Genomic DNA, 19,300 nt, shown 5'->3' on the forward strand with positions numbered 1-19,300 from the left:
ACCAGGAGAGCCCCATCCCGCACATGGCGTGATGCACACTCCACACAGAGGCAAACAAGCTCCAGCTCAGAGAACTCACCTAAAGGACGTTTCCCCAGACTGCCAGCAAGAGCCCATTCTGCTGTAAAGCGAGGGCTTCTCCAACCGCTCAGGGGAATCCAGAGCGGAGGCTTCCCGTGGCTTGGAGCCCCACTCGTGCCCCACCCAGGCCATCCCTGGCAGATGGATGGATTTGTGGTCTAAGTCCATGAATCCAGGAGTAGACAAAAATCCATTGTCACTCACCAGGGCAGAGAGAAGCCTCAAGATAATTTGTTTTCCAATGGTTTTGGCTGAAAGTTCTGGTTTGGCACTGGCTTTTTAACAACTAACAGCTGTAGGCAATTTTCACACAGAATAGAGACATCAGTATTGATAATATGAATGTACTGTACATTTCTCTGTTATAAAAAACCTAGAAGATAGGGCTTTGGATGCTTTTACCATAAAGAAACGTTAAGTGTTTTGAAAGGATAAATATATTTATCCTGATTGGATATTATACAATGCATACATATAACAAAACTTCACGTAGTATACCACATAAATATATGTGGTGTTTATGTCTGTTAAGTTTTTTAAATAAAAAAAAACTTTCTCAATTTAAAAGGCAGAGAGTGGAATTTTCTGTTATGAATGCAGAACAACGAACTGTCTTCAAGTTGTCCATGGAACTGCCACCACAGGCGCCTGCACAGGTCTCATGAGGGTTGGCAGACACAACGTGATGGAAAGGGCGATGGATGCTCAAGGGACCTGGCTCTGCCACCACTGAAGACTTCAGCTATCAGCAACACCATCTCCTTACGTGGACTTTCAGTTTCAAAATGAAGCCCATAAACACATCATTATTGCCATTCTCGACAGCCATCAGGGTAGATGAGTCACTGCCCCTCCCTGAGAGCAGACTGTGTGTCCTCCACCCACCCCAATGACCTCAGGTTTGGCTATGTGACTTGTGGTGCCTGTCCCTAGAGAAGGATGGCACCGCCTCGCCCTGTGAACTCCGTGTGATGCACACTGTCAGTGAACACGGACACTGTGGCACGTGTTACTTACAAGCATACGCCTAGAGCCTGCTCATGGGTCCCTATGTCTGTCCCTCCTCTTCCACCAGGCCTGAGTCTTAGACGGCAGAAGGGGGACAGAATCGTAGCTGACCACAGTAGACAGGCAGCATTTGCAAGTGATCAGCCTCTGCTGTGAAGCCACTAAGGGTTTTGTATCGTTAACACAAACTAGCTCAAGATGGAGACAGCCCTCAACACTCATCCCCCCACCTCCCCGTCACCTCCCATTCCTGCTGACAGCTCATGTCCTCCAGGAAGCCTTCCCTGACCACCTTCTCATCACCTTCACACCTCTGTGGAGGTGTTCTGTGCTCATCCCTTTGGTGGCATTATCCCTTCTTCATTATTGAACTCCTTCAGTTACTGAAACTGTCAGGTCCTGGGGGCAGTTTCTAGCTTTCTATTTCCAACCTGCTCGTCAACACCTAGAACTGAGTTCTGCACACAATAGAGATGGGAGAGAGAAGAGATTCCTTAAACACTAAAACATTCAACATCAACAAGCATAACGTAACGCCAGGAATCATCTCTTCTTTCTCCCAGCCAAGTCTGCTGGGAACTAGGCTCGTTACTCCACCCAGAGCCCAGAGCCCAGGGCTCGTGGTTTTGCCCTTCCGTTTCACTCCGATCTGTAAGAGCTGCAGTGACATGGTTAGTTAGGATACTGTCTGTGAAAGGCAGTGACATGGTCAACTGTACTTGGACAGAAGAGACACGAAAGAATAACAGCATTCTCTAGTACCTGTGGAGCAGCAGACATGTCTGATTAGAACTCCATTACACAACGCCAGTGGTGATTAAGTGAGGACACAGAACTCACAGAGTATTTACTGAGTAACTTTAAGGACCAGGCATTGGGCCACTCCCAGTGTGAACACATAGTAAAACACATAAAACCCAGGAGGAGTATTGGGTTTTTTTTCTCCATTTTCAAAGAAACAGGCTCAGAAATATGATTTTTTTTCCCTTATGCAGACAAAGCCAGAGCACTAATTTGAACCGGGATCTTCTTAAAATCTATGCCAGCGTCTTTCACGCTACACCGTAACAGCCTGTGACATATGTAGTGTAAACAAACCCTGCTCTGGAGGTGCCTGAGAAACTGAATTGAAGAGTGTACTTCTCTCTCCTGCTGGATGGGTCCTACACTAGATGTGCCAGCTCATTTGAGAATAGTGAATTCTAAACTCTGATAGTATCTTTGAACAATTTCCCATATCCCAATCCTATCATTAGGCTAAATAATGATTACTGTACTTAAGTAATAATTTCCTTCACCAAAGGATTAAAGACAGGAGGGAAGTATGACTAATTTTTAAAAACAGATATTAATACTACACACCAGAAACTGTCAGTAGGTGAGCCCTGGAGAATCCCAGAAGGTATGAAGCAGGTGAAGGAAGTTATTTATACATATTAGCACGAGGGTTCTTCAAAAACTTTGTGGAAAATGGAATTAAAAGGCAAGTTTCCTTTGATGTGAAAAACTTTTGAATCCGCACATATGCAGAGTCTTCAAAAAGTGCAAGGAGAGGTAGGCATTTGGCTTAGAGGTTAGACACTACTTGGATGCATGTACCCCATATCAGAGTCCCTCGGTTCAAGTCCCAGCTCCACTTCTGATTCTAGTTTCCTGCTAATGCACAACGTGGGAGGCAGCGGGTGACGGCTCAGGTTGACTGGGTTGCTGCCACACTGTGGGAGACCCAGATTGCTTTCCCACTGTTGAACTGGCCAGCCTCGGCTGTTACAGGCATTTGAGGAATGAAGAAGAGGATGGCAGACATGTCTGTTTCTCTTTCTTTTCCTTTCAAACAAATCAAACTAGATAATTTTCTTTAATGTCATGGAAAAAGCATATTATAAGGATTTCAAACTTGTTCACACAAAATAAATTGATCTTTAAAATTATTTGTTAAACTTGAGGCAGGTGCGAGGTGAGGAGTAGACAAAGAAATTCCCACCTGCCAGCCCAATGCCTGCAAGAGCTGGGACTGATGTGCCAGCCAAGTCAGGACCTGGGAAATCAATTAAGGGTCCCCCATGTGGGTGGCAGGGAAGCCATCTCTGCTGCCCCCTAGAATCACCATTAGGAGGAAGTTGGAGTCAGGAGCCAGAGTTAGGTACTGCCAGATAGTTACCAACCGGAAGGTCTAAATCCCCATTCTCACTTCAGGCACCAGCGAAGCACTACAGATGTAATACCACCACCCTCTTCTCTCTTCTTATCCACAGGGGTCAGGACTGACAGTGAGGGTGCAGACAGAAAGGGGGGATGGAGCTATTTCCTCGAAAAAAGGAAAGTCCACGGCAAACCAAACATACCCAGTTGCATCATCTCCCCTTCTCCCTCTCAGGGTTCCTACCACCAATGCCAGCATAGAAATCTGAGACTCACCACAAGTTCACTGAACATGACATCCAGCTCCTCCACAGGGGGCATCGGCAACGCTGGCTCCATGGTCTGAAGCGCAAAGTTGCTATCGTTTCGCAGCCGGTAAGTGATTTCTGGGTGGTCATTATTCCGGAAACAGCAAAAGATGAACGAAATCCCCCGACCACCTCTCTTCCTTGGGGCCATGGCTGAATTCTCTTCTACTGCTTGATGAGACTAAATGCTGTGGAAAGAAGACATGATATGGCAAGAGTTTTAAAAATGGATCAGAGCAATTAGAGAAAAAGTCCCCAGGCTGGTGGCATTGTGTGTCCCCTACACAACACAAAGAGGACAGCCCTAAGGGCGCTTGGTGTGCAGATGGGCAGAGAGCACCATCCTTCTATTCACTTGTCAGGTGTTTCTTAGGAATAATTCCTGAGCTAACCCAGCCACTCCGGCACATGCTCTAATCACACTGAACTGCCAGCCAGTCTTTGTACTTGACGTTCCCTTTCCTGCCGACCTATTTTGTTGTTACTCTCACCACAACATGACCTTCTTTTTCTAACCCCTAGGCAATCTCCTATTATCCTTCAAAATTTGATTCTAATTTCCCCTTCTTTATAAACCTTCCTAAATGGAATTAATAACACTGTGTATGTGCTTAGGTGCATCCATTCATTGCAGCCCTGTCACAGCCTAAGTTCTTCATGAGCTTGTCTGTCACATCTCGAGTGGGGGATGGGGCTGTGCACTGAGGACCCTGTGGCCCTGGCACCCTGCACAGCGCCAGATGAGGAGACTCATGGTAAATGTGTATCATGGTGAATAAACGAAGCCCACAACAAAGCAGAGGGACTGAACATAACTTTTAGGGGTCAAATATTTTCAAACAATGAAATGAGTTCATCAATAAGGAAATGGCTAAACAAATCGTAGTGCACTCACGCAATAGAATATTATTTATGCCCTCACTGAAAAGATCATGGCACCTACGTATGTTGATACAGGAAAATGTTCAAGATGCTATATGACACATATTGAAGGCATTTTTAAAAGCTCATGGAAGGGGCCGGTGCTGTGGTGCAGCAGGTTAACCCGCCGTCTGCAATGCCAGCGTTCCATTTGGGCACCAGTTCGAATCCTGGATGGCTCCCCTTCTGGTCCAGCTCTCTGCTAATGTTCCTAGGAAGGCAGTGGAGGATGACCCAAGTTTTTGGGCCCCTGCACCTATGTTGGAGACTCAGAAGAAGCTCTGGGCTTCAGCCTGGCCCAGCCCCAGCTGTTGTGGCCATCTGGGGGAGTGATCCAGCAGATGCAAGCTCTCTCTAACTCTTTCAAATAAATGAATACACAAATCTTCAAAAGTTCATGGAAAACTGAATTAAAAGACAAGTTTATTTGATGCAATTTTAAGTCCATGTGTGGTTTTTACATAATATGCATTTTTTCCATAAAATTTTTGAAGTCCCCTAGTATACTACATACTGTAGAATTACATGTTTTAAAGAATGCATGTAGTACTTATAAATATTTGAACAGTGATATGGGTATTTATGACTATATACAAGAAACTACTAATAGTAATAACTTCAAAATAAAAATAAGAATTGGAAAACTTCCTTTTCATTTTACAGCCTATTGGATTTTCACCACAAAAAGTTTATAATGGTTATTTTTTCATTTTATTTGAAAGGCAGAGCAAGAAAAAGAAATCTTCCATCCACTGGCTCATTCCTCAAATGCCCACAATAGCCTGGGCTAGGCCAGGCTGTAGCCAGGAGTCGGGAACTCCGTCCAGATCTCCCACACTGGTGGCAGGAACTCAAGTACTTGTGCCATTATCTGCTCTCTCCCAGGTGCATTAGCAGGAAGCTGGATAGGAAGCAGAGGTGAGACTCAATCCCAGGCACTCCGTACTGGATGCGGTCATCTCAAAGGGTGGCTTAACCCACTGTGTCACAGTGACCACCTCCCACAGAAATATTTTCAAAGTTACAACTAAATGCTACAAATGTATAAGCAATACTACCAAGTGAAAAAGGCAAATCAGAAAGAGTAACATGTATAGCATCATCCCAAAGTGCTTTTTTAAAAACAATCTCATTAAAATGCTAATTGTCTACATGTAATTATAGACAAAATAGTTTGGAAAAATACACAACAAATTTCTCTCAGAAAGGAACTAGATTGAGAAAAGGAAAAATTCTTCTCATGCCGCTTTAAAAATAGTACACACACACTCATGTATAATTTTGTAGATTTTCAGTTTTTAATGAGATGGAGTTAAAAGAAAGGAGGAAAAAAACCAAGATGAGAACTGGGCCTCCAAGGACTGGAAGGGGTACAGAAGGTGGTGGAATAAAGTATGAATGCCAGGAGGAGCCACAGGGAGACAAACCCCATAATGATGCTGATGCGTGTGGATTTCTCCCATAAGCAACTGGAAGTGGCATTTAGAAATAAGCATCTTCAACTCATCTGTTTAAGACCAACAAGGAAAGCAAATGTGGCTGGGTCTGCACTGCCATGTTTAGCAAGGTCACCTGCCCATGACTGTAAAACAAGCAACACCTAACACAGTGTAGACTGCTGATCAAAGATGTGATGAATGTCACCAAGCTGACAATTACTGAGGAACTATAATGTGTCCTGAAAGGCAGGCCAGCTCTCCCACAGACATTTCCTGTGAGGCCAGAGAAGGCCCCAGGGGGAGGCAGAGGCCCCCACCAGTCTTTGGTTGATTTCAAGGCTGCTACACAGAAACAGGATCACAGCTGTCATCCTAGGTGGGGATTTAAAGCCAGTTGATAAATGCTAGGGTGACAGAGGAAGAACATTTTCTTTATATTTTCTATTAAAAACATAATTTTTATTTATTTATTTTTTTTATTTGAAGGGCAGAGAGACAGAGATCTTTCACCCACTGGGTCACTCTCCAAAATCCTGCAACAGGCAGCACTAAGCCAGGCTGAAGCCAGGAGCCTGGGACTCCATCTGGGTCCCCAGAATGGGTCATAGGGATCCAAGTATCTGAGCCATTTTCTGCTGCCTCCCTGGGTGCACATTAGCAGGAACCTGGATTGGAAGCAGCATAGCTGGGACTCGATCCAGGTACTCTGTGGGTATCTCAAGCAGTGACTAAAACCACTTTGTCAAACGCCCAACCCAAGGAAGAACTTTCCAATGTCTACAAAGGAGGATAAGGTAGAGGAAGGAGTCCCAAGTTCTGTTGTGTTTAGACCAGAGTTACCTGTTAGAAAAGTCAAAGGCACAAGGTACCCCAACCACCTACCATTCAGGAGATGCTGGTAGGAAATACAGGCATGTGAGAGATTTTCAGCAGCTGGTGATTTGGGCTTCACAGTCCAACTCTGGTCACTCGCATTATCAAGTTACCAGTCTTATTTTATAATAAAATCCTCCTGTGGCTATTCACCGCAATTTTAAGATTATGTAAAGGCCACCCAACAATTACAAAGGCCTCCACAATTTGGCCCCTGCTTGCCTCTCCACCTCACCAGGTCACACTCTATATGAGACACTACACTTCAACCACATCAGTCATGTTGGCTTCTGCTTCAGGGCATTTGCACTAATCGCTTTGACTGGTATGTTCAGGCACACATCTGTACATGGCTGATGCATCCTCATCAAGAGGATTTCAAAGAGGCCATCCATGACTGTCTTACCTGCACAAGTTATCTTTCTCAGCCTAGTCACTCTCTACCCCTTTGCCTTGTGTGATACTTTCCATGGCAGTTGTCACTATCGGAAATTATCTGATTTTATTATTCTACAAGGGCAGGGGCCTTGCATATATTGCTCATTGCTTTGTCCCCACACACAATGGCACATGGGACACAGATACCCACATACTTATTGAATGAATATTGGACTCTCACATAAAGTCTCACTGAAACAAAATTATTTCAAAAACAATTTTTTAAACTATGGGACAGGATTCAAGTCAAGGGAGCCTTATGCTTTGTCAATAAGATTAAGTTTTTGAAGAACAGTGGTTCATTAATTGTTTATGCACTTGAAAAATAGAGGCCAGCATTGTTGTGCAGTAGGTTAAGCCACTACTGGCAATGCTGGAATCCTATACTGGAGTGCTAGTTCGAGTTCCAGCTACTCTGCTCCTGATCCAGCCTCCTACTTATGTGCCTGAGAAGGAGGAAATGGCCAAAGTACATGGGCCCTTGCTACACATGTTGGAGACCAGGAGGGAGTTCCTGGAGCCTAGCTTTGGCCTAGTCCTGGTTGTTGTGACCATTTAAGGAGTGAATCATGGGTGGAAAGTGTGTCTGTCTCTACTTCTCCTCCTGTCACCCTGCCATTCAAATAAGCAAACAAATCTTTAAAACATAAACACACACACACACACACACAGAAGAGAGTGGAAGAATGCTGACATTTAACAATGCTTAATTCTGGAGAATCAGGAAATGGATCCATGAATTTTGTTTTTGTTCTTAAGTTTAAAACTAAAACTCAACTCATTGATTTATGGCATCTTCAAAGCTATAAAACCTAATTATAAAGTCTCATCAATTTATTGATTTTATACCTAATGCTATGATGTAAACTCAAATAAAGGTTCTCATAACTAGCTGCTATTTGAAAACAGAATCAAGTCCCCTGCTCACCTGGAGGGGAAGTGATCTTTGAAAGCTGGCAACTGGAAGTCTCTGGGATGGGAATGGAGGTCATGGATTCCCTGTGTAATGCTCTAAAACTAGCTCTGAGATAAAAACTGACCTGAGACACTTGATATCCTATTTTGCCAGAGCCTGGTTATAGTGGCATGAGGTTATACAAAAGATATGCAACATTTGAAATTCCTTTGGTAAACAAGTATTAATAATTATTATATACCAGGTACGATGGTAGCCTCCTGAGAATACCAAAATGAATGGATCACTAGGAACTTATAATCTAGCATGAGTCAGCAGTACACCAAATCTTTTTTTTTTTTTTAAGATTTATTTATTTACTTATTTGAGAGGCAGAGTTATAGACAGAGACAAGGAGAGATGAGAGAAAGGTCTTCCATTCACTGGTTCACTCCCTAAATGGCCACAAAGGCCAGAGCTGGGCTGATCTGAAGCCAGGAGCTTCTTCTGTGTCTTCCACATGGGTGCAGTAGTCCAAGCACTTGGGTCATCTACAGCTTTCCTAGGCCATCAGCAGGGAGCAGGATCAGAAGTGGAGCAGCTGAGATTTGAACCAGTGCCCATATGGGATGCTGGTGCTGCAGGCAGAGGCTTAGCCTAGTGCACTATAGTGCTGACCCCACCAAATTGCTTTGACCAAGGTAATATAGCATATCTTAACAATAAATCAAGCAAAAAGTACCCAGAGGAGAATCTGGAATGGCCCCTGATAGATGAGTAGAGTTCTTCTAGAATGTGGGAATCACAGCAGGTGGGCAGTGGGGCACAGAGCGTATGGGGCAGGAGTGGTATGGTGCAGACGGTGCTCAGCACCATCATCTTCAATAGTACAACCCTGGGCTCCCACCTCCCTGCTGAGAATCTGCCAGTGGTTCCCAAATACCATCCTAAACAGCTCTCAGTGCCCCAAACTAGATTTCAGCTCAACTTTTCCAGGTTTTCTATTTCCTTAAAAATATTCTATGCTTTACTCCACAGCCAATAAGCATCTCACTCTCTTCTCGTCTTCCACTCAAGTGAGGTACTCAATCCTTCTGCCCTTATCATGGTCTGTCAACATCCTCACACCCTGCTTGTACCAAATCTGAGAAGACTCCACAATGCGCTGCTGGTGGAAGCTGGAATTTGGTTCAACATTTCTGAAGGGCAATTTATCAAAGTCTTAAAATAGTCACATATTTTGACCTAGTATTTCAACTTCTACGAATATATCCTGCAGAAATATTCAGAGATGCATGCTATTGAAGATATTTTCAGAAATATTTTCAAAACATTAAAATAGCACATAAATGAACACAGAAAATAAGTACTAGTAATGGAGGACTATTCAATAAAGGCAAACAAATTACGGTAGACCACCTAGCAGCTCTTTGTAGGATACTCAACAGCGTGCAAATGTTTATGACATAAAGAACAGGTATACGATGTTCCACTTTGTAAGAAAAAAAATTCTTATATGAGCAGGAAAAAAGGGCAAGAGAAATGCACCAAAATGTAAACAAGGGGCCGACACTTTGGCAGAGCAAGTAAATCTACTGCCTCCAGTGCCGTCATCCCATATGGGTGGTGGTTCGAGTCCCAGCTGTTCCACTTCTGATCCAGCTCTTGGCTATGGCCTGGGAAAGCAGTAGGAGATGGCCAAAGTGCTTCAGCCCCTGCACCTGCATGGGAGACCCAAAAGAAGCTCCTGGCTCCTGGTTTTGGATCAGCTGAGCTCTGGCCATTGCGGCCATTTGGGAAATGTCTCTCTCTCTCTCTCTCTCTCTCTCTCTCTCTCTCTCTGCCTCTGCAACTCTGTCTTTCAAATAAATAAATAAATCTTTTTAAAAAATGTAAACGAATTAGCTCTGTGACACACATCTCTACTCACTAAGCTGTCTCAAGGAAGATATACTACTGTCACAATAATAAAATGAAATGAGACTTTAAAAACGCTGATGGGATTATTTGCTCATATTACTGAGGGAAATGAGTATGGGCAAATGTTCCTATCAAAAATATCCAGGTTGGAGCAGGCGTTTAGCCTACCAGTGACGACGCCCATGTCACTTATCAGAGGCCAGCTCATCAAGGGTCTCCTGGTCCACACTCACCCTTCATTTCCAGCCACTTGTTCCATGAAGTCTTGCTAATCTACAAACTTGATGTGGTCTTTGCCCTCTTAGCATCTTTTTGACCCCTATGATGCACAGCCAATGGTTATAAGAATCTGTGGCCTCACAAACTCTGATGGGTTTTTCTTCTGTCATTAAAGAGTGAACCCCAGGAGGCAAAAGTGCCCATGGAGCATGTTGCTTAGTCACTCACTCATGGGAGGCCAATCTACATATTTTGAACATGAATAAAGAAAGCAGTGGCCTTACTTTTGTACTTTGCTAGTTCTTTCACTTATATAACCCAAGTTATATTACATTTTGGTTGCTTTGAGGAGGAGCAGAGACGTAATGCCATTACCTAAAACCAAAAACAATTCAAAATATTTTTCAAGTTTCAAAAAGAAAATGCTAACAGTTCTATAAGCAAAAGAATATGAAAATACTGGCTAGTTTCTAAGATGGATAGCAAGATACAGGGCCCAGCCGATGCTGCGGCTCACTTGGCTAATCCTCTGCCTGTGGCTCAGGCACCCCGGGTTCTAGTTCCGGTCGGGGCGCTGGATTCTGTCCTTGTCGCTCCTCTTCCTGTCAAGCTCTCTGCTGTGGCCCGGGAGTGCAGTGGAGGATGGCCCAGGTCCTTGGGCCCTGCACCTGCATGAGAGACCAGGAGGAAGCACCTGGCTCCTGGCTTTGGATCGGCGCAGCGCACCAGCCGCAACACGCTGGCCGTAGCGGCCACTTGGGGGGGTGAACCAATGGAAAAAGGAAGACCTTTCTCTCTGTCTCTCTCACTAACTCTGCCTGTCAAAAAAAAAAAAAAAAAAAAAAGAAAGAAAGAAAGAAAAAAAGAAAAGAAAGATACAGGGCCTATTACATTTCAGAACCTAATTAAAATCAGTTTTAATAGGACCAAAATATTATTTTGTGTTTAAAAAACTTAGGAAAACCCAAAGGCCCAGTTGTCATGACGGCTGCTCCACAAAGCCCTTGCAAACAGAATGTTGCTAAACAAACTCATCCTTCAACAATGGACGATGGTCTGTCTGAAGTTTCTAAGAGGCAAGTGCTTTTACACATCTTTGGAAGCGCACTGCTCAAAGCTTAATCTCCCACAGACAGATCAGAACAGGACAGGATGTAAAAACCGTCCTCCCTCCTGACCCTCAGGGGCAGCGGGCACCTTTAGATGGCTCCTTAGCTATTCTGGCACTTCTCCGACTGCAGTCGCAATAACCACCTTGCGTACAATTTAATAAGCACATTCATGCCCACCATTTCATTCCAACATCCACAATTCTCAGGAGACTGGGGAGGGAAGGCTGAGGGACACTTGATTTGCTGGTGAAGATACACACGCTGGCACGCAGAAGCCTACTACCTGGTGAGAGTGGGGCAGGAGCTCAGCAGAGGCCAGGAACTGGCTTGCTCCGATGAGCTGGAATCCGGTCCCACCCTCTCCTCCTACCTGAAGGCTCAGCTTCCACTTGCCTCTCATCGGAATGATGACAAGTTTCTTAACTCTTCTCCCTGACCCTTGATTCTCAAGGCCAGGGGCTGACGAACCTTTTCAGTGAATATTTTAGGTTTCGTAGGTCACTAGGCTTCTATCACAGCTCTTCAGCTCTGTCATTTTTATCATGAAAGCAGCCACAGATGTCTGGTGTGCCCGTTTTCCAATAAAACTGTACTATGGGCACTGAAATGTGAACCTCATGTAGCTTTCTCACGCCTCTGAATACTATTCTTTTGATTTGTTTTCAAACATTTAAATTCATAACCATAGACTAAAAAACAGATGACGTGCCCGCATGCCTCCCAAATGGCCCTAGGATTACAAGTCACCAACAATCGCCAAAGTCCATCATATTCTTCTACTTAATTTTGTAAGTCAAATGTTTTTTGAGACCAATTGTGTGCCAAATAAGAAGATATACTCTAGGGAGTTTATGTGCTTTGGGAAGACAAGAAAAAACCAAGTACACTAAACCCAAACTATTGGTTTTGGCCAGTGTTACAGAGAATGCGACGAAGTGAGTGAAAGACAATGGTGGAATAGTATGGCTACTTTAGACACTGTGATCACAAAAGGCCTCCTCTGAGAGGAGCCAATGAACCGAGACCTGGTGAATAAAATCGACCCGACCTGCAAAGCAGAGGGAAGACTGTTCCAGGAAGAAAGAGGAATGTGTGCGGGAGGGGAACCAGCACATTTGAGTCCTGGAGGGAAAACCAGTGTGTCTGAAGCCTATTAAGTAATTAGAGTGCCGGGAATGAGGCCGCTGGAGAGGGCAGGGCCCAGAGCCTGGGGTGTGCACTGGGGTCAGGCATTTGCCCTGACCTTTATCACGTTATCTTTCAGCACTCATCTCCCAACACCCTGAACGCTGACCACCCCCACATCCTACTCACACGCAAGTAAATGTGATCATGAGACCTTGACAGCGGCCATACCTACAAGTGTGTGCCTACTGACAGTGTGTGACAGTAGGCACACCTCTGAGCCCAGAGTAGCTTCAAGTGTTTCTCCTCTTTCAAGCCCCTCCTCAGTGGAAGATGGCCCAAGTACTCAGGCCCTACAGCTGTGTGGGAGGCTTGGCAGATCAGCCTGGCGCCAGCCATTGCACCCATTTGAGGAGTGAACCAGCAGATGGAGAGCCTTTCTGTCTCTCCCTCTGTCTGTAGCTCTACCTCTCAAATAAATAAAATCTTAACAAACAAAAAAAAAGAACCTCGCTCAAATGGCTGTTTTTATGGACCTTAAATTTCTCAGGGATGGTCACATATTTCTTTTATCACCCCTCATACCATATACCAGGGCAGTTGAGAATGTTGATGAAAAATGTGTATTATCAAAAAAACCCACAATAAACTTACCAACTCACCTTTTCATCCTATTTTCTATAAACTTTCTGAAGAACCCTTGTATATAATTACTCTTTTTTGGTGGGGGGGGGGGGGTGTTACATGTTTCCAGGCCAGTCTGAGACTCTAAAGGCAGGGACTGAGTTTTATTCAATTCTTGGCACACAGTACGTTCTTAATAAACAGTGACTGAAAGCAAGAGGCACAAATGCCTAAGTGAGCAAGATGGCCCTACTCTGAATCTCAGAGATGCGTGCCGGTGTTTTTCTCAGTCGTCTGTGGTTCTGCACAATCCTGCAGAGGCAGAAGCCGCCGGATGACCAAGTACTCCTTAGCTGCTTCTCAAGCGTGATGCTGACAACGGCCGCACACAGGGATTTCATCCTCAGCTACCTCCAGCATGCCTTACACGGGGCGTTTCTGGTTGACCCAGCTGACGCTTGCTTTCTCAACTCATTCCCAAGTAAGCTCCACTGGAAACAGACTCTGTGGTAAAATCTTTTAAACCTTCCCCAATGCCTTACACTCAGCGACCGTGCTGCCCAAGAAAGCACTCACTCACTCCGCTGTCACTATCAGAGTCTGTGAGAGGCAGGTGCAGAGTTAGGTGCTAGGGACACACATGAGGAAATTCGAGCTGCCATTCAGGGAGACCCCAGACCAGTGGGATAATTGGGATTCCAAAGAGTAGGTCCTATTCCTGCCAGATAAGGAAAAAAGTACAACCAAGTGACTGTTTCTACATCTTGGCCCCCTTTTAATCAAACCAGCCTGAGGGGAAGGACTAATTCCACCAAGGCAGCTGGGCCCTCAACGGGAACACATCTTCTAATCTCAGCTTCTGGCACTGTGACAGAAGTCACTTCTGGGACATCCAAAATGCGATCCATCTATAATATTATGGATGACTACTGTTAGGCGGGGCACAAGGAAGCAATTAAAACGCTTCTTCTGATTCTGGAGCAGGTGCATTTTGCTTAGCAAAGAATAAGAAACTCAATCCATCTGTGGCCTGGTCCAAACTCAGAGGCATTCGTACTGCTCTTTAACAAAGCAGTCAAGACTCTCAATGTGGCAACATTTAAAAAAGAAAAAAGCCAGATTTTAGAGAATGGAGACGATTGTGACGACGATGACACAAACCTTAGAGAACAATTTAAGAGTCCACAAGAAAACCCAGCTGCTTTTCCTTTGATAATGACAAATCACAACCCATGTGACAGGTAAAGTTTGCTTTCCATAAAGCAAGACATAAACTGTATCTAACACATGGGGAAACTGGAAGGTTGTGATGACAGGACAGATATGCACTGATACATACAGACTCCCTTTAATTGGTTCACCAGGGACTTCTACCATGCACTTATTAAGACTGCTGTCCAGACTGAGAGATCTAGCCGCTGGCTAAACCACGGTTTTCTTCCACCCAGAGAGGTCACAGAGAAAAGAGCAGCCTCGATGTGCTGGATGGAGGAAGGGTTGGTGGGAAAGACCAAGAGACAGTGCGTTCGTTCCTGCTAGCCACTAACATGGGTAAAAGCTGAGAGCTTTGGCGTATACTCTCAATGTATGGTGAGGACTGTATTTGCCATGCCCATTTCGACTGTTCTAGTAGACATACAGTATTTCCCAGTTCTTCAGTTATAATCTCAGCACTAAAACAGTCACTGTTTCTGTAATGTAAATGGTCTCTGGAATTTCTGAAACAGAATCCATTTCACAAAAAACAAGAGGACCAAAAACAAAACAAGACAAAAATGTCATAAGACAACTGTATGAGAATTGGGAGACCCAGTGTTTTAGTTGCCACACCACTTATTGTTTTCAGAACTGCAGTTTTCCCTCACATTTTGCAATTTTCCAAAAGGCCCTGACATGCAATTTGGGTTGCAACAAGAAGACAAATGCTCACCCAAAGTCTCTTGTATCAGGAAAAATGTGGAAGGAAAAATTGCTTTGCTCCCTCCCTTGGTTGTCTCTCTCCTCTCACATTCCTCCTGTCTGGTTTCATTTCCCAAGTACACCAGAGGCCAAATACTATTTGGAGCTTGAAAAAAAAAGTTATGGGATGGAGTCTAAAGGTTGCAGAACTGTCTGAAAGAGAATCGTGTTTCCCTGCAAGTTTCAACATCCTCTGCATTGGGAAACAGAGCATTTCTCTGTAAGTGTGTCCAGTGGAGAGACAGCCTGTCCCACACTCTTGGTCTCAAAGGATGTTCTAATACTTGCAGGGCACTACTTGAAATGGCTCCCAGAAAGTCACCCAGCAGTGAGTCTTCTCAGCCCAGTAACTCTTCTGCTGTAAGAGGAAACAATAAGAGCACCCCCTTTGACAGGGAAGCCAAAGCTCAAACATTTAAAAAAAAAAAAAAGCTGCAATGCCCTGAAAACAGTTTCCCCTCCTGCATCTCCTCTGATCAGGGTAGGCAGAGCTGTGCAAGTGGAAGCCAGAACTGGTCTCCTTCCTTCCCCACTTCCACCCTAGATAAAGGAGGAAAGAACCCACTGCAGTGTGTGCATTGCCTCAGGCCAGACAGGCCTCAACCAGCACATAATTAAGTCTTTCTCCAATCCCACACCACAAATTCCTGCCAGAAAGCACTACCCCTCAGCCCTAGTGTAAAAAGCAAACAAGGGCACCTCGAGGTCCTCACCCTAAAAAGCTGGCAACAACCGCTCCGTGTCACGACTCAAGTCTTTAACCATGAGTATAGGGTGCAAATCCCTGAAGTCAATGCAACACAGTTCTCGAGTTAGGAAGTTTGTTCATTGCTAGGAAGTGCTTGTTCACGTGACAGCAACCAGCGTCTGGAGATCAGGACATCTTGGCTTGATCATCTGGGAGAACAGCCAAACCGAAAATGTCATTGGAGCTCCCCACCAAAGAAATCACAGCCTTGCCAGACAGCTCTGCCCGCAGCCAGCTGATCTGTTGCTGGGAGTATAGTCTGGAAGTTAAGTCAATAAACAGACTTAAGCTGAAGCCAAAAGAAATCCACATCATCTTCCTCCTTTGGGTCCCTATCTGCACTGCCTAGAAGGCTGCACAACGACTAACTTGAATGTGGGGGTCACACAAACCTAAGCTACAGCTGGACAGCCAGTCTTGTCACATCAAAGTGCTGCTAAGCTGTGTTCTTGAACAAACAGGCGAAAGAAGGCAATTTTCCTGAATCACAGAGCACCTCTTCCAGAAAGGATCTGAGTGAGCCTGTCACTGGAAAAGAACGCTGCCATGCTGTGCGACAGGGCTGTCACCTGAGCCTCTACACGCCCTGGTCCTCTGCTGACCAGACAGGAACAAGCCCGGATGTCAGTCTTTACAAACACAGGTGGCCGTGACTGCCTCTTAAAAGGCCCCCCGCAGTGACTACACACAGGGCACTGAAGGTTTCCGATCTGCCCAAACAAGCAGCCAGCCCTTGGGGGTGGTCCCCACAGAAAATGCAAATGATATTTAAAGGCACTGGCTGAAAAAGAAACATATTAGGCTTTTTAAAAAACTTCCTCACAACTGAAATAATTCAGGCAAATCCTGAGGGTGAAGAAATTGGCCGGATACATACTTAGTTTTAAAAGTGCTCTTTCCCACATCTTCAAGCAAAGTTTGCTGAGGATTGCAGGATGAAACCAGGGAATGTGGGGCTGAAGACTCAGTAGCATCAAGTCCCTCCCCCGAAGACCCCCAAAGACACAGCTCCTGAAGAAGCAAGTGCTGCTGCAGGCCTCCCAAACCACTCCTTCTCGCATGTCATCCCTGCATTTTGTCTTCAAGGCATTTTACTACCCAGTAGGTGTAAGCTGTACTCCTACTCAGGCCTCTGTGGAGAATAATGGCTAGTGGCATACAGCTCACTGGGCTGAAAATAAAGAATGGGATCAGAGGGTCTTTTACGTTCATGTTTACCGAAAGCAAATTTTAAAACTCACTAGTTACCTTCCTCTTTTGTTCTTCTGACTATTTTTATGCCAAGTTACTTTAACTGCAACAGCAGAAAATGAAACACCATGTAGAACAAAGTTCCTTGGTTAAAATTAGCCTCACTCTGGTAACAATTAAGAATTCCCCATCTTTCTCAGGCAGAGTGCTGTGCTTTCCAGAAAGGGGGAAACTGAGCAACAGGCACTTGTGGGGTCACCACCCAGGTTCAGCTACCAGCTCAGCCTTCTGTGGAGTGACCTGAGGAAGGACTCTAGAATTTTCTGACACTTTCATCAATGGTAAAGATGGAAACAACAACAACAAAAAAAAAAAAAAAAAACAAAACTTATGCGTATTTTTGCCTCCCCTCTTTTGTAAGAAAATAAATCGGACAGTTAATGCTTAAAACAGGGTAAGACCAAACGTCAACAGAGAACTGTCAAGGTGGGGAGAAGCCAGGAGGCAGTACAGCAGGAAACCCAAGCCTAAGGAAGCAAGTCCACAAAGCTTTGGTGTGGGTCTCCAAGGAGCCCAGGTGAAAATCCTGCAGCTCTTGCCCACTGACTAGAGAAACACGCCCTCAGCCCAGGTGGAAGATTCCTCCTCCGCCAGGGAGAAAGTGCTCCCAGGTAGAGGTCCGCAGCTGAACCAGCGGATGAGCAAATGTCTGATGGCCAGTAAGGGGGCACTGTGAAGGAAAGGGAGCCCCACTGCAAAGACTGGAGGCAGGATTAGGTTCGTTAAATACTGATTGGTGGAAACACCTTTTTTTCTTTTTTTACAGGCAGAGTGGACAGTGAGAGAGAGAGAGAAAGGTCTTCCTTTGCCGTTGGTTCACCCTCCAATGGCCGCCGTGGCCGGCGCACCGCGCTGATCCGAAGGCAGAAGCCAGGTGCTTATCCTGGTCTCCCATGGGGTGCAGGGCCCAAGGACTTGGGCCATCCTCCACTGCACTCCCGGGCCACAGCAGAGAGCTGGCCTGGAAGAGGGGCAAGAATCCGGCGCCCCAACCGGGACTAGAACCCAGTGTGCCGGCGCCACAGGCGGAGGATTAGCCTAGTGAGCCACGGTGCCGGCCTGGAAATACCTTCTTAACCAGACCCCCTGACATTCCCGGGTGTGTCAGCAGAACAAGCTCCAGGAATGAGGCTGGTTTCATCTCCACAGGGCAGCTGTCATCGCGAAACCAAGCTCTCTGCAGGTCAGCCATCTTATCTACAAACTGTAGGGCATTTCTCTGTGAGCTTCTGAGGCAGCAGGGAAAACAGCATTTAAAAAAAATGTAAAGAATTCAATAGGCTCAATATGGCAATCCAACCACTATGCAAAAAACCACCAGGTGGAATCTTACTTTTAGGCAATACAAGGACATTTGCAAAGCCAAACTGCTTCCCTTTATGCTTTCCTCAGCTACTGGCCTCATCTACTTATTTTCCTAGTTTCTAAGCCTGAAAGTAAGTTCTCTAGCCAAAAAAGTGGTTGTGAATTGGTCACCATGATAGAAAACCTATTGCAAACCCTCGAGACAACCCAGGGCCACTGTTGTCTCAGAGAGATCATTCTAACCATGGGTGACCTCAGTCACCACCTGCCATTTCAAATGTAAACAGTGTTTACAGAATGCTAAATGTGTGGCCATTCCCAGGTTTGAAATGATAGAGTGGAGAGTTGTTTATTAGAATCCAGGGCTCCCCCACAATGGACTCTTCAGGAGACTTTAGAAAATTGTCCTTGCCAAGTGGGACTAAACGGGAATGATAATAGAGAAAACCTTTGAAAATTGTACTGAATTCACTCCTATAAAGATACACATTTTAACTATGTTTGAATGCATCTGTATCCACTAATAAGCTCATCATTTATGAGCACCCTCAATCTTCTGTGCTAGGCTATATTTGTGGTACCCTTATGATTTCTGATTCATCAAAGGAGTATAACTGAAACAGAGCTAATTAAAAGGAAAAAATAGAATTTCCCATGTTCTCTTCTAACGAGCCTTGGGACCACTTGGAGAACTTCTGACAAATAGCTTTCGTGAACCTGAGACTCTCCACAAACAACTCTCAGGATGCAGAATTTAAAAAGTATATTATCTCTGTGGCTGGCAACCTTGGGAGCCTTCTTCCTGTTTAATCAAGAATGCTTCTAGCATTTCAATGAAGTTTGTAGATTTGTTGACTGATAAAGAAAAAAATAGTAGGCCACTTCGCTGGATCTACAAATTAATGTAATACCGACGTGAAGCTGTCTGCATT

At 44.9% G+C, this 19,300-nt stretch overlaps 1 protein-coding gene across 1 annotated transcript in view; it reads right to left on the bottom strand.

The window, feature by feature from the left end:
* DAAM1 (dishevelled associated activator of morphogenesis 1) overlaps positions 1 to 19,300 on the bottom strand; it is a 191,731-nt gene that overhangs the window by 107,857 nt on the left and 64,574 nt on the right. The window contains exon 2 of the mRNA XM_062210082.1: positions 3,508 to 3,727. Coding sequence (XP_062066066.1) covers positions 3,508 to 3,690 — 183 coding nt within the window. The 5' untranslated portion in view covers positions 3,691 to 3,727. The remainder of the gene's footprint in view (positions 1 to 3,507; positions 3,728 to 19,300) is intronic.

The sequence above is a fragment of the Lepus europaeus genome, chromosome 13 (genome assembly GCF_033115175.1).
Source record: "Lepus europaeus isolate LE1 chromosome 13, mLepTim1.pri, whole genome shotgun sequence".
Lineage (NCBI taxonomy): Eukaryota > Metazoa > Chordata > Mammalia > Lagomorpha > Leporidae > Lepus > Lepus europaeus.